This window comes from Osmia lignaria, chromosome 14 (assembly GCF_051020975.1).
Source record: "Osmia lignaria lignaria isolate PbOS001 chromosome 14, iyOsmLign1, whole genome shotgun sequence".
In the NCBI taxonomy this organism is placed as follows: Eukaryota; Metazoa; Arthropoda; class Insecta; order Hymenoptera; family Megachilidae; genus Osmia; species Osmia lignaria.
The window spans coordinates 13,794,687-13,810,700 of record NC_135045.1 but is presented as its reverse complement, the minus strand read 5'-3'; the positions used below and the strand labels follow the sequence as shown (position 1 = coordinate 13,810,700).

The window sequence follows — 16,014 nt, the reverse complement described above, 5'->3', positions numbered from 1 at the left end:
CCAATTTATGTCGCGTTTGAGTTCATTTTGATCGCAAAAACATAAGGAATCGATTGACGTCGCTTCTGCAAAGATCTGATAAAAAATGCGGAAGTTGGTATTTCTACAAGAGAAAATCATTTCCTTTTTCGGGCGGCATACCTGGTACAGGCACGGTCAGAAACACAAAAATTCGGACCTGAAGTTGCACGGAAAGCTGTACAACTAAATTGCATAGTCTGAACGCGGCCTAACTCACCAGGACCTTCCACTATTGCCTCCTGCGTGCCCATATAGGCTTTCCTTAGGCTTTTACACTTTAGTTCATTTCTATTTATATCCGTTTCTTGTGACACTCTGTCTACTATTTCTTCAATACCCGCTCCCGGGTCAATGTCCATGATCTTTATTGTAGTCTTAGGTACTAACCTTCTTATTTCTGTTTCTTCTCCCATCACAGTTTTGGCTTTATTATGGAAATCCGTGCTATCCACTTTGTTTCCAAATTTCACAATGATATCCCCCGTTCTTGTTTGCCTTATGCGTTTTATTCCTTTAATATCCTTTCCCATTTTAGCTTTCAGGTTTTTAGTAACATCCTCGTACGTTAGTTCCTTCCCTACTTTTATCGTGATCGCCTCGCTCGTTTTGTTCATTGTATTAGGTTTTTTATAACTACTCATAGTTTTGGTGGTCTTCTCTTCATTTTCAATCCTATCCGTCCCTGTCGTTGTTTTCGCTCTTTCTATATTATATGTTTTCTTTATTCTCTTCTGCACCGTCTCCCACTCTGATTCCGAGGAGGCTCCTTCGCTGTTTCTCAATGTTTGTATATTCCTTCTCGTCGGTTTCAGTTTAGCTTCCCTATTGAAAATTCTAGTCTTTTTAGTGGAGGTTTCCAGTTCCGACGGTGTTACCGTTTTTCTTTTATTTATGTTGTAGTCGTAACTCTCCATTCTGTTGTTGCTGATATTTCCGCCCATGCTAGCATTTTCTAACAGTCTTCTAACTCTAATTTCATCAAGTCTTTCCCTTTCTATATGTCTATTCTTTTCAGTCTTATATGCCATAGTTGCGTTCAGCACTAACTCCTTTACCTTATCAAGGTCCTGGCCCACTTTTAGACTGGCTTTCTTCGCCCCTGGGCTAGTATTTTTGCTTCTTTGCAAATATTCGCTTACCGTCTCATTTATTTTTTTAATCATATCCAGTATCTGATATATGGCCATCATTGTCGTATCCATCCCTACCAGGTCCTCTCCTGTACTTGTGAATACTTCATTATATTTCAGCGTCTCCGTTCTTTTTAATATAATCTGTCTCTTCCGTGAAAACGTTTTCCTCTTCTTCATCGCCAGTCAGTTCCACATCAGCTATTTTACTGTCCTTCCTAACTCTGAAAGGGCTCCTGGATAGCGTTCGCGTTGGCCTAAAGACCGTCTTGAGGTCTCCATGAATTCTGTCGCTAAGTTTCAAGCTATTGTCCTCTTTCATTTCTTCATTACTTTCCTCATCACCCAGGTTCTGCTTACTATTTCCCTCTATTTTCCCTGTATTCGTGTTACAGCTTTATCCCTTTTATCGCCGGGTTTCATCGTCGTTTTATCTAATCCTGTTTGTGCTTTTGTTAGTTTGTTTATGTTTTTATTTTTGTTTGTATTTAATTTTTCCATTTGGATCCCACGAGCAGGGTCGGAATTCAATATCCACCCACGCAGAGCCGCCTTGCGTGGGCAAGCCTACTCGGGGGGGACGACAGGTACCCCGGAGGGACCGTTCGCGACTGCACAATTTCCGTCCCTGCAGCCATGAGCCTCTCGGCACGGTGCCTAACACCTTCAGCTAGGACGAGACCTAACCCTAACTTAAACCTAATCCTCCTTTTAGTCGCCTCTTACGACAGGCAGGGGTTACCGTGGCTGTATTCTAAACCCCCCAGCCACAGAGAGGCACTCGCTTACACCTAACGCAATCTAAACGAAAACCTGTCGTCGAGTTCCTTATTTAACAAACTATTTGACTAGAAACGAAGCACCGACTCGTCTCTCCGTCTATCAGGACTCGCTTATACATTTTCCTTAATCTCGTGGATTATTTAATAAACAGAAGGAAGCGATACGATATTTTGTTCAAGATACCTTGTTCATTTCGAGAGTCAGTCCTGGTTCATTCGTTATCGGTTGCAGTTCGAGTATCGGGAATGGTGCTGTGAATTTTATTGTTTTATGTGTTTTTATGATAATTATCACATATTGGAATGTAAAAAATAAAAAAAAATAAAAAAGTCGACTTCCCAGTTAGCAATCTGCATGCAGATTCCCAGATAGCAATTCGCATGCAGATTGGCAGCAGATTGGCAACAGACTCTGGTAGAATCTGTCTACAAATCCATAGCCATCTGTTTCCGCATTTGGCTGCGTTTCTGCAAACAGAACTTGCCGACAGAATCATATAGCAGATTGGCGTCAGAAACCGAGCAGATCCTGCTAACATAACCTGTTGCCAAATTGGCGACAGAAACAAAACAAAGTCTGCGCGCAGACTGTGATAGCTGATTTGCGGCAGATTGGCAGCAGATCCTGCAACTTCAGCCATTTAAATTTTAAATGGACGCGCATATACTGGGATTTAAATGAGCTCTTTAAATAATTATTATTACTTATTTTTGAAGGGAAAAAAGGAAATATCACAATATTTTTATTTTATTATTAATATATGTGCTAGTTATTATGAACGTGGTATAAGTCAAAATTTTTCAGTTATATTGGTTAAACGGCATAATACATAAGAACTGACAAGTTCAATGTTTTTTACATTTCCATTTACACCACTTTCATAATAACTGACATCCATACTAATATTATAAATGCGAAAGTAACTCTGTCTGTCTGTCTGTTTGTTACCTTTTCACGCCTAAACCGCTGAACAGATTTCGATAAAACTTGACAAGGAGATAGATTGCATCCTTAGGAAGGACATAGACTACCTTTTGTTTTCCAAAAAAAAAACTTTTTAAAAATAAAAAAAAAAGCAGATTTTTGTGAGCTTCAAATATGTTATAGAGCAGGCTTCGGAATTAACTGCTCTTCTCGGCTGATTTTCAGATGTCACGCCTCTTTTCCCCCACCGCGCGTCTTGGCCCCCGCGGCGACCGTAGTGCTTGGGTAACCTCAAGCGCGTATCATATGAATCGCGCGTAGGGCGACAACCGTAATAATAGATTTCCACATCACCCATGAGGTACTATTATCGATGCGTTGTTTTTTGTCACGCGCGATTCTAATGATACGCGCCTGAGGTTACCAAAGCACTACGGTCGCCACGGGTGCCAAGACGCGCGGCGGGGGAAAGGAGGCGTGACATATGAAAATCGGCAGAAAATAGCAGACTGTTATAGAGGACCGAATTTTAATTTTAATCCTTACTATATAATATATAAAAGTGAAAATGCTGATCGTTTTTTCTTCCTTCACGTTTAAACGGCTAAACAGATTTTAATGTAATTTGCACTATTGTACAGCTTATTCTTTCAAGATGGACATAGGCTATGTCATATTGTTATATTGCGATTCGATATGTTTTTAACTAACAAGGAAGCATTAAAGGATTGGTTTGGTAAACCAAGCGTAAACGTAGAAAGGGACAGACAGTGGAGGAGAGAGAGAGAGTTATCCAATGATCAAAGGAAAGAGCCGAAACTTATCGGTGTGACTAAACTAATTGAATTATAAAACTTTTTTATTTTTGACTTTTTTAAAATGAAACTTTTACTATCGTATTGATGAAATTTTTTTGATTAAAATGATACCAAACACCGTCGGTATCATGTAATTTGCACTACGTCGGTATGATGGGATTCGTTGAGTAGAAGTTGCATCGGATAATGAATAAAAAAAAGAAAAGAATAATTATATCGAATTATTGATTACTCATGAACAACGAATCCTATTACACCGACGTGGTGCCGATGCACTTGATCACGACCGCGCGGAACATACCCAACACTCTCGTGGTTCGGCCCGCGCTAACGGCGCGCTCTGATTGGCCAGTGTTTTTCGATAATATCTCGAAAACGAAGCCTTAACCAACATTTTGGCAAAGGAAAAAGTTGTTTAGAATGACCTCACCAATCATCCCTTTTCCGTTCCTACCCCAGTTCTGGGACACCCTGTATACATTTCTTGTAATATAACATAACCAAGGGAAGAATATTCCTACAAATCGAATGCTTAAGGTTAGTTTGTTTTTAAAATAATATGTCCCGATATGGTACTCCGAAATATACATATAAGTGGTATCAAATCTTTTTCCGAAGTACGAATGTTTAGGAATAAGAACTATATAAATGTGATAGGAACGCAGTATATTTATTTTTGAATAACATGAATTGTAATACTATGAACGAAATAAAAAGAAAATGATAAATTGTAAAATAAAATTGTTGATAATTAATAAATTGCTATTAATTGATAATGCATTTACTTTATTCAATAAAAAAAATAAAAGATACTATAAACATTTGTCATGTATCCAGTATATGTACATTTATATACAATCTTCGTCATGATCTGATTGTGAAAAATGAATGTATATATACATAATTCACACTTTTCCTTTTTGGGGGGATATAGGAAAGGGACGGGTACAGTTACTAAAGTAACTGTAAACAAAATATATAATAAAAAATAAAATATTTTATTTGACATTACACAGGATAAGGAATATGAGAATAAATGAGAAAAACGTAACTTGCGGAAAATATTGTTGTTGTTGTTAAGTTTATTCGATCCCTTTCGGGTTTCTGAGGCGCTTTTTACAGGAGCGTTCCCCAACCTGTTATGCCGGGTCTACACTGGATAGAAATGTTCGCGAACAGTTCTCGAGCTGTTTGCGAGCTGTTTGCGAACAGTTCGCGAATAGAATTCACACCTAAGCTCAGACATAGTTCGTGAACAGCTCGCAAACGGAACGCAAACGGTTGCACAATTGTTCGCTGGCTGATGACGGAACTGCGAACGGTCGTCAAATTCAACAGAAATATGTTACAACGCGTCCAGACATGTTTCGAGTTCGCAAACAGACTCTTTGATGTACCGCCTCCTTAGCGAACAGTGTTCGATGTTCGCTGACGAGTTCGCTGCTACCTGCTCGCTGTTCGCGAAAGTGTCCACATTGCTGGCGAACATGGCCCGCGAACTGTTCGCGAACAGCAGTGTGGACCCGGCATTACATAATCTTTCTTCTCTCTACTTTCTACAATCTTTCCCTATCTGTCCTTATCCTTTTCTTTTTCTTTCTTCCCTTACTCTATATCTACATAACGTGTAACAACCGCAGGAACATGATATAAAGCGATACACAAATATAAACTATAATATCTTTGAGTTATAATAAAATTAAAACACAAAAAGAAATATATTGTGGTCTCCTCAACTGAACTTTTCTTAACCTATGTTAACATCAAGTCACCTTATTCTCTTTCCTTACTATTAACTAAACTTGTACTTTGTACTATCAAAAATGAAACAGAACCTAACTCTAACCAAGACTAAATACTCCAAAAAGCAAAATAAAAATAAATACATAATCTCTTTACCTATCCATAGTAACATTAATACTGATAAAATACTGATAAAATTAAAAATTATAATTATAGTATGTATAAAAATAATATAAGTTTTCTGCCACTAGGCGTATTCTTCTGTAAAATAACCAAAATCTCATAATATCAAAAGTAACGTAATAACAAAAAATCAAAATAACATAAAATAATCGTCTATTCATGAACTACCAAAAAGATAATAGCTTTTTAATCCTTTCATTCTTCTCTCTTCGGACCTCTTCTTCTCCTTGTTGTCCTATTTGTCCTTTCTCTTCCTGTTATTCCTCTTCCTTTGGTTTTCTTTGTACTTCCTCCTCTTCTTCCCCTCTTTCTCATCGCTCTCTTCTTACTTCGTGGCCCTTTCCAACCTTTCCCTCTGTGTCACTTTTTCCCACCTCTTTTTGTCTTCCCTCCACTTTATTTCTATTCCCTCCACCCATATTCTTCTGCTATTACAGTAATGCTTCGAAATAAGCAAGTGGCTCGGGACCGAACAGTTGCTTATTTCGAAGCAGGTACGCTATTCGGCTTGACTTTGTTCTCGAAACGGGACGATAGAGAACGCGAGAAGCGAGTGAGAGAACCGAGGTAGCGGCAAATCATAAAGTGATCGGCCGAGCAGGGATGTTATTTTTTGAACAAGGATAGAATATAGCATGCCCTCTCATTCTCGCACTATGCTTTATTTCGAAGCAAATATACCAGACTGAGAAAGCATTATATATATTCCATCCTTCTTCTACTAACCGATGTCACTGCTCAGTCAAGCGTGAAATTTATTACCCTAAACATCGGCTTCGCGCTTTCATGGACCTCTCACTCATTTCTCGTACCTCTCACTTTGCGGGCGACTTCAAACAAAAAAGAGGGGATAGCGACTTGCTTATTTCGAAGCAGAGACCACTTGCTTATTTCGAAGCATTACTGTATATAGAACACTTCTACCTTCTTCTTTCTCCTTTTTCGCTTTTTCTTTTATCAGCCACTTGAGTCTTCTCTCTTCCTTGCTCAAATCCTCATCTATTTCCACCCTCCACCTTTCCCATATCCCGTTCCTCATCCATACCATTTCCTTCTTTTTATCTTCCTCCTCTAATTCTGTGATTACTATCACTCTTCCCCCCTCCCCTTCCCTCTCTGTCACTCCTTTTATTGTTATCTTTTCTCCTAGTTCTTTCTCTAGGATTACCCTAATGTGCTTCAGCCTTTCTTCTTGATTTTTCCCTTCCACCCCTTTCCAGACTAGACTTTTCCCTCTTCTTATGCTCTTCCTTCTTTCTTCCTCGCTCAGCCATCGCTGTCTTCTTTCCTCTTCCTTCTTCTTCATCTTATATGCTTCTTCTCCTCTTGCCCTTTCTTCTGCTGACACTGCGCCTCCTTGACTTTCTTCTTTCGTGTTCTTAATGTTCCTTTCCTCACTGTTTCTTTTTTCTTCGTTTCCACTCTCTTCCTTTCCTTTGTTCTTCTCCTCTGTGATCTCCTCTGTGTCTTTTCCCTTATCCCTCTCTTTCTCTCTCTCGCCGGTTTCCTCTTCTTTTGGTCTTCTTTCCCCTAACCTCCAACTTCTCAGCTCTTCTCTTAATTCTGCCACTTCCTCTCTCAGCTTTCTTATTTCCCTTCTTAACTCCGTTACGCTGTCCATCTCCCCTCTTTCTTCTTTAGTCTTTTTGCTTTAAATTCCGCGTCTCCTCACTGTGCTTCGCTCTTGTGTGCCTTCTTTTCCTTTTTCTTTTTATTCTTGTAAGGCCCTTGCCCGTGCACGTGCTTCTCTAGCCTACCTCGTTTTACGGCTCTTCTGTGGCGCCATCTGTTGCCTCTATTCTCCCATCTGCTTTTGTTCCTACTCTCGTTCCTGCTCTCGTTCTTGTGGGGCCTTTCCTCACCCCGATATCTGTGTGTTGCCCTTCATCTTGTTTCCGTTGAGGACCTCTTTCGTACTCCTTGCATTTTGCTCTCTCCTGCTTTCTCTTCTAACCCCCCCCCGGTTTTGTTGTCGCCTTGGTCCCTGTACCCTCCTTTTTGCTGTTCCCTCCCGTCTACCCCCTCTGCTCCACCTCCCGCCTGTATTTCTCTATCTGTTTCATCCATGCTTCTCCTTCGCCGTTTCCCCCTAATAACTGTTGCACCTTCTCTTGCCATCCCTCTTTTCTCCCTTCTCCTGTGGTGCACCTTTCCCATACGTGCTCCCAGCTCTCTTCTTCTCAACCACACACTCTACACTTTCTTTTCTCTTCTTCTTCCCAGTATTTTGCTTCCTTTACTTCGTTTCCCAGCCTGAACCTGGCCACTCTTCTCCACCTTTCTTCCTTCCACCCTTTTTTTAAATATTCCGGGATCCCTGGCTCTTTTATTACTTTATACCACTTGTTGTATCTCGATTCTATTATCTTTTCCCATCCCTCCTTTTCTTGTAGTTGTCTATCTTTCATCTCAAACTCTTCATACCCCATCTCTCCGCTCCTCCTTTTTTCTTCTAGTCTCCCTATTTCCCCTCTCCTTTCCGCGAAGAACTTTTCTCTTTCCTCTTCCCATTTGCTCCCCCCCCCCCCCCCCCCCCCCCCCCTCCCGCTTCGCTTCTGATCAACTGTTCCCAGCAGCTCTTGGCCAACTCCCCCCCTCTTCCTTCCCATAGTTTTCTTCCATATCCCCACGCCAGCTTTCCCGATCTTATTCTCATTTTCCACCTTTGCAACTCCTCTCTAAGCAGGTATCCTGGCGTGCGCCAATCCACTCCTAACGTCCATCTTAAAAACCTCTCATGTAGCCCCTCTATCTCCTTCCACTCCCTCCATCCCCATACCTCTGCTCCATAGGCTATGACCGTCCATACTAGCTTGTCCCACAGCCAAATTCTTCTCTTCCAGTTTTTCCTGTCCTTTACCTGTAGCTCGCTTCCTCCGTTTCTTCTAAACACATATCCTAGGTATTTGAACTGATCCACCTCCTCTATTTTCTTTCCTTTCCACCACCAGCTCGTCTTTTTCCACCTTCCTGCTCCTTTTCTAAACCTCATTATTTTTTATTTGTCCTGGTTCAGTTCTAGCCTTTTCTCCTCCAAGTATCTTTCTAATCTTCCTAATAACGCCCTCATATCCCCTTCCTCCTCCGCTAATACCACTACATCATCCGCATAGGCCAGTGTATAAATTTTCCTCCCTCCAATCTTTATCCCCCCTCCTTCCCCCTTGCTTATCTTCTCTTCCATGTCTGCTGTCAGCAGGTTATACAGCAGCGGGCTTAGTGGGCACCCCTCTCGCAGTCCAGAATGGCTCTGTCATCCCTTCCCCTGTTCTTACCCTGCTTCTAGTCTCTCTTAGTATCTCTATTATCCTTTTCCTTAGTCCTTCCCTTACTCCACTTTGCTTTAGCGACTCTAACAGTACTCCTCTGTCTACTGAATCGAACGCCGTCCTCAGATCTATGAAGAATGCTACCACTTTTCCCTTTGCCCTCTTTATCTGCCTGTTCACCGGGTAGTTTAGCACATATACGTTGTCGACTGTTCCCATCCCTCTTCTGAACCCTGTCTGATTTACCGGTAGTATACCCTTTTCCTCCACTTCCTCTCTCAACCTTTCTGTCAAAACCGCCGCGTATATCTTGTAGAGCGTGGGCATTAGTGTCACCCTCCTGTAGTCCGTTGCCCTTGTCCCATCCCCCTTCTTCTTTATGGGTGCTATTATCCCCTCCTTCCACCCCTCCGGCCATCCCTCACCCCTTCACATTCTATTACATACTTCCCATGCCCAATCCAGTACCTCTTCTCCTCCGTATTTCCACACTTCGTTGGGGATCTCGTCACCCCCGTCGCTTTCCCATCTCTAAGTTTCACCACCGCTTTCCTTATTTCTTCCTTGCTTATATCCGCTTCCTCGTCTCGTTCTCTGTCTCTTTCTCCTCCCAGCACTACTTTTTCCTCTGATGCCCCCAGTAGATTCACGAAGTGCTTCCTCCACTCCTCTTCTTTTATGCCCGTTTTCAACTTCCCTCTCCTCTTTCTCTCTTTGTTAATTATTTTCCATACGTCACTTTCCGTTCTTGCCTCTTCTACTTCTCTTTCGAAGTTCTTGTTCATTTTTTCCTTCTTGGCTCCGCATAATCTGTTATACTCCCTTTTGGCCTCCCTGTAATTCTCCCCCCCTACCCTTCCTTTCCTCCAGCGTCTTTCTCACTTCTTTCTTCCTCTTCATGCACTCTTCATCCCACCACCCAACTTGCGGAAAATATTGTATATTATAAATAGAAATATATAAAAGGAGTAAAAAAAAAAAAGAATTAAAAGACTATATAATAAAATAGAAATGGATACATATATAATAATATAAAAATAGAAACTAAAATATAATTACAAAATAGAATAATAATAAGAAGAAATAAAATGTAATAATAATAATAAAAAATAAAATATAATAATAATAATTAAAAATAAAATATAATAATTATATATTATTATTACTGCGAGGTCTCCGGGCACTCAGTCCTCTTGGGACCATTGTGCCCGAGTCCTTATGGGCGGTCCTAGTATCGAGGTAAATTGTGTAGGCCGGCCTCTCTGGCAAAGCCAAGAAGCCTGCCCACTCCAATGTCCCCCACTCTTGCGTCGTCGAGGACGGGGACCCCAAAGCTAGATCGCCTTAGAGCCTCCAGTCCTTTACAACGCCATATCAGATGGAGAGGGGTCTCATCCTCCTCTCCACATCTCGGGCACCCAGGTTCACTTTCGGTTCCCAGGTGCATCAGGTGCTTTCTCGTGTACCAGTGCCCAGTGATGAGCCCTACGAGTAGACGCAGTTGATTTCTGTCTAGGCAGCTCAGAGTCTTGCCTAGCCGTGACGATGGCCCTTTGAACATGGCCTTAGCGTGTCTCATACCTTGGGTTCGGTTCCAGGTCAGGTAGGTCTGGGTTCTCGCCCACTCCCTCACCATCTCCTTTACCGTCCCCCTATCGACACCTATGCGGTATGTTGTGTCTGGGCCGGGCCTTCTGGCTCCTTCCCTTGCCAACATATTAGCCCTCTCATTGCCCAGAATACCCGCGTGTCCAGGTACCCAGATTAAGTTGACGCGGTTGTTATTGCCAGCCAACCGCTCCAGCAAGTCTGTGCAGTCTTGTACCAGCCTGGATCGCACTATCGTGGCACGTAGGGATCCAAGCGCAGCCTTACTGTCACTACAGATGTATATGTGTTTGTCCCTATAGTCCCTTTCCAAGTTCAACTTGGCGCAGGCCCATGTGGCAAACACTTCCGCCTGAAGGATGGATACATGTCCAAGGACAGCGACAATTCCGCCCTGGGCCTCTCCCCAGATTCCTGCTCCGGTACCCGTCTTGGTTTTGGAGCCGTCTGTGTACCAGATCAGCCCTCCCGGAGTAAGGAGTTCCTCCCGGTTTACTTCCCATGCTTCTTTGCATGGGATTCTTACCCGGAAGCTATTATTGAAGTGGTATGTCGGGTCACACGCGTCTCCCCTCTAGTGTTAGGGCCCCTCTTGGTTCCCTGAATTCCCTAAAGATTGACGCGTGGCCCGTTAGCGCCCCCTTCCATTTGCCTACTAAGAATAGTCTTACGGCTGTGCACCTGGCCCCTGCTTCCACCACAATATGTGGTGGTGGCAGGTCCATGAGTGTCCCCATTGCCATGGTCGGTGTGGTGCGGAAAGCCCCAGTCATCCCAAGCAATGCTAGGCGATATATCTTTTCTAGGTTCCTCCTGTTGCAGTGTTTCCTCATGGAGGTCCACCATACAACGGAGGCGTATGTTATTTGGGGTACTAAGATTGCGGTGTAAATCCACCTGACCATTCTTGGTTTTAGTCCCCACGTTGTTCCAAACATCCTTCTGCAGGCCCAGTATGTTGCAGTTGCCGTTTGTGCCTGCTTTTCGATGTATAGTTTCTAATTTAACTTCGTATCTAGGGTGATCCCTAGATATTTCGCTGAGGTGGATAGACTGATCTCCACCTCGAACAATGAGGGGCCTTGAAATCAAAGGACCTTTTCCTCGAGAACAGTACCATCTCCATCTTGGTAGGATTTACCTTGAGTTTGTGTGATAGGCACCATTCTTGCACGAGTGTAAGTGCTTCCTGCAGTCTCCTCGCTATGTAGTGCTGATGTCTGCTTTTGACCGATATGCAGATGTCATCCGCATACCCTAGCACCAGAAAACCTTCCTCACTGAGCCTGCAGAGTAACCCGTCTACCACAAGGGTCCACAGCAGGGGAGATAGGACTCCCCCCTGCGGGCAGCCCCTTGCGATGCGTGCCCTCAACGAAGACCCGTCGGAGGAGGTTATTATGGTCCTGGTCCTCAGCATGTTGCCGAGCCAGGTAATCAGACTGTCGTCAATTCCGAAGCTGCTTGCCGCTTCATTCATCACATCGAAGGATGTGCTGTCGAAAGCCCCTTCTATGTCTATGAAAACACTCACGACGGACTTTCCCTTAGATAGGGCCTCCTCGACCTCCCTAACAAGGTGATGGAGTGCCGTCTCCACGGATTTGCCCGACTGATATGCATGTTGTGAGGCATGTATTGGTCTCTTTGCCAGTGTATGTTCTCTAACGTGCCTGTCAACCAACCTTTCTAGCGTTTTAAGTAGAAAAGATGTTAGGCTGATTGGCCTATAAGATTTCGCCGTTCGTAGCCACTTCTGCCTGGCTTGGGCAGGAAGACCACCCTGGCTACTCTCCATTGATGTAGTACATATCCTAGTGCTAGGCATGCTCTGTATATCCCGCACAGCTACCTCAACAGGTCCTCCTCGGCTTCCTGAAGGAGAGCCGGGAAAATCCCGTCCACACCCGGGCTTTTGTACCTGCTGAATGAGTTAATAGCCCATCTTATTCTGTCCATTGTGACCACCTTGGAAGCCAATTCCCAGTCCCGTGCACTGTTCCTAAGAGGTGTCTGTTCCTCCGGTATCAGCTTCGAGCCTGGGAAGTGCGACTCCACGAGGTGCCTCAATGTCTGCATGGGGTCTGCTGTGACACCTCCATTTGGAAGTTTCAGACCTTCCGGTTTTTGCGGAGGGCCGGATACGAATACCTCCCGAAGCCTGGCTACCAACGGTAGGGCCTCGGTCTCTTGCCAGAAGTTTTTCCAGGTCTCCCTTTTAGACGCTCTGATCGTTTTCTTGTAAGCTTTCTGAGCCTCTTTGTAAGAGTCCCAAGCTTCTGCTGTGTTCGCCTTCATGGCGTTATTCAGTAGCTTCCGGGCCCTGGCTCTGAGCTTGTTCAGCTCGTTGTTCCACCAGGGAACCCTTCTGCTCTCCCTCCTTTGTTTTAGTGGACAGGACCTTTCGTAGGAGCCGATGATCGCGATCTGCAGTCTCGCGACCTCGATCTCGACCCCCTCCGTGGTTCTCGGTTTCACGCAATGCCCCCTGAGCTCTTCCCTTAGGCTCTCACGGTATTGAGGCCAGCAGGTGGCCCTGGGGTTCCTGTATATTTCCGAGGCCCTTAGGTCCGAATCTGTCAGTAGCTTGAAAGTGATTAGCCTGTGATTAGAGAGCGTAGCCTCATCATCTACACGCCAATCCCGTATGGCTTGGGCCACCTTTGCGGAGCCCAGCGTAATGTCAAGTACCTCCTGCCGCCTGGAGGTAACAAAGGTTGGGCTGGAGCCTCTGTTTAGAATCTCCAGGTCCGTGGTTGCGAGGTATTCCAATAACGCCTCGCCTCTCCTATTTATATTGCTGCTACCCCAGACGATGTGGTGCGCGTTCGCATCGCACCCAATCACTAGTTGCAGCCCTTTGACCTTGCAGTAGTCAACCAGCTCTCTGAGTTCCCTCGTAGGCGGGGGTCCCTCAGAGTCGTAGGGCAGGTAGGTCGAGCAAACCACAAGATTCGCCCCGCTGCCTCCCTCCCCAACTGGCAATAACACTGCTGCTTGGTCTCTCGTACAGAACTCTGTCAGTTTCGTTGCCCTGAGCCCACTTTTCACATAGATGCATGCTCTGGATCCGATCCCCAAGTCCCCATGGAAAATGGAGCCTTGTTTCTGAAGGAGACCATTGAAATGTTCCTTCTAGCAGAAACTCCGCGTACTGCAGAAAATTCTTCATCTGATGAACAACTCTCGGACGGAGATTTATAAACATGATCAAGGACCCTTATAATTGAAAAAAATGTACTATTTAAATATTAAAAATAGTTTTAATATTAAAATTTTGTACTAGTTTTTATTGGTTATTTCAACAATTTATTTTTTTGTTTCATTTGATTAACATAATTCCCGTTTAACACATAAAAAAATAATTTTTTTGAAGGAAAACTGTATAAGGCATTATTTGGAAGCATCCTAAACCTATTAAGCATAAACATAAATAATTTTGGCCAGCCAAATCGGTAAATTGGACCACTGTGCGGCGGCATTGCCGTATCAGCCGTTGCGGTTCGTATGCCTGGAAAAATATATATTATGTTATTATTCATAAACAATCAATAGCAGAAATAACGTACACACAGGAACGTAAAAAAACGACTTACGTTCTGCTGCTCAGGTTCATACAGCTGGTTCAGCTGTGATTGGTGCGGCTGTGGCGGTTGCTGTGGCGGTTGCTGTGGCTGAAAGTATAAATATTATGTTATTATATATAAACAAAGAATAGCAGAAATAACGTATAAACAGGAACGTAAAAAAATGACTTACGACTTACTCAGCATCTTGCTGTTCCTCCTCCCGCCATTGCGTTTTCTGCAGCAGTTCATGCATTTGCTGCATTTGCAATAACTGCAACAGCGGTTCTGGTTGCAGCGTATCCTGTTGGGGTTGCAACGATGAAACTATCGTTGTACAATGCGAATGTACAAGTAAGAGACCCACTGTAGAAAACGTCCTGGACAATAGCGACGATAATCTCGTCGTAGACGTCGGACACGTAGATGTGGCACGTATTTCGGAAAATGTGCCAGAAGGCCGCCTCATTATTGACGTTCAGTTCTTTTGGAATGAAATACATAGAACGTTCGACAATCATGCGCGAAGTACTGAATGTCATTTTCGCGATTGGAAAATGATCGGTAGTCGCCAGCATAGGTGTCTGACACAGTTTTTCTTCAAGTGCCAAATGTGCAATGACGAAGATACTGTTTGGTCGGAACCTGTGCATTCAGATATAATGAATGTAAATGAGGCCATGACGACCGCGACTGTTGCAGTCGGAATCGGCAATGCACAATTAGAAGAATTATGCGCCGCCCTGAACATACCCTGCATGGCTGAAACGACGTACCTGAGGTACGGTGAAAAACTTGTAGACGAATTTATGAAAAGCGCAATGCATACCATGCAGGCAGCAGGTGAAGAAGAAAGATGATTAGCTTCTGAAAACAATGAAGTCGTCGACGGTATCCCATACATAACTGCCATAGCGGATAGTAGCTGGATAAAGAGATCGTATGGTACGAATTATATTTCACTTTCCGGTGTTGGTGCCATTGTAGGTTTCCGTACAGGAAAAGTTCTGTTTATCGGTATACGAAATAAATACTGCACAATATGTGATATAGCGGAACGAAAAGCTACATCCCCAAAACATCATAAATGTTATAAAAACTATGATCGTTATGCCAGTTCTAGTAGCATGGAAAGTGATGCTATTGCTGAAGGTTTCAATTGCACCATTGAAATGCATGGCTTGATATATAGAACGGTTGTTGCCGATGGTGATAGCAACGTCTATCATACTATTGTGAATAACAGACCTTACCGAGAACAAAATGTAACCGTTAGAAAAGTAGAGTGTACCAAACACTTACTTCGTAATTTATGTAAAAAGTTGAGACACGTTGCGGAGAAAACGCAAACGAAGGGTCACAGAGCTCGTGGCTATGTTGCGCAACGAAATATCATTAAAAAAAATATTTTAAATATTCGTAGAGCTGTTGTTTTAGCAGTCAATGCACGAAAACAAGAAAAAGGGTCGCAGCATATCAAAGCTAGAGAACTTCAGAAGGACATTTCAAGTATCCCTAGCCATATATTTGGTGAGCACAAGGAGCGCAATAGATGCAGCCATACGTGTATGCGGGACGAAAACAGAGCTGAGAAAAATTACGTTCCATCTTTGAAATTGTTCGGTCTGTATAGCGAAGTCGAGAAAGCCATACGATTTCTCAGCTGCTATTCGGATAGTTTGTTAATGAATGTTACAAACAATCCCGCAGAAACATTTAATTCAATTTTCTGCAAAGAGATTGGTGGAAAACGTATTAATTTTGGTGCAAGAAGTTCCTACAATGCTGGAGCTGCGGGAGCTGTTACGCAATACAATACGCAACAAGTACTTACAGAAATGCATAACAACATGTGTAAAACCATTCCGCCACCAGTAAAGAGATTGGAGGAACGGCGGCAGAAAAAAGTTGCGAAAACGAAACAATCTCGAATGACCTATGGAAAGACAAGGAAATTGAAACCAGTGCA

The 16,014-nt window shown here is 43.3% G+C and overlaps 1 protein-coding gene across 1 annotated transcript; it reads right to left on the bottom strand.

Annotated features, from left to right (window-relative positions):
* Positions 1-10,099: 10,099 nt before the first annotated feature.
* On the bottom strand, positions 10,100-12,307 carry LOC143306051 (uncharacterized). Its single transcript, XM_076692002.1, has 3 exons — positions 11,551-12,307; positions 11,151-11,456; positions 10,100-10,926 (listed from the first exon to the last, which is right to left on the bottom strand). The coding sequence occupies exons 1-3, from the start codon at positions 12,305-12,307 to the stop codon at positions 10,100-10,102; spliced, it is 1,890 nt and encodes a 629-aa protein (XP_076548117.1).
* Between the last annotated feature and the right edge of the window lie 3,707 nt (positions 12,308-16,014).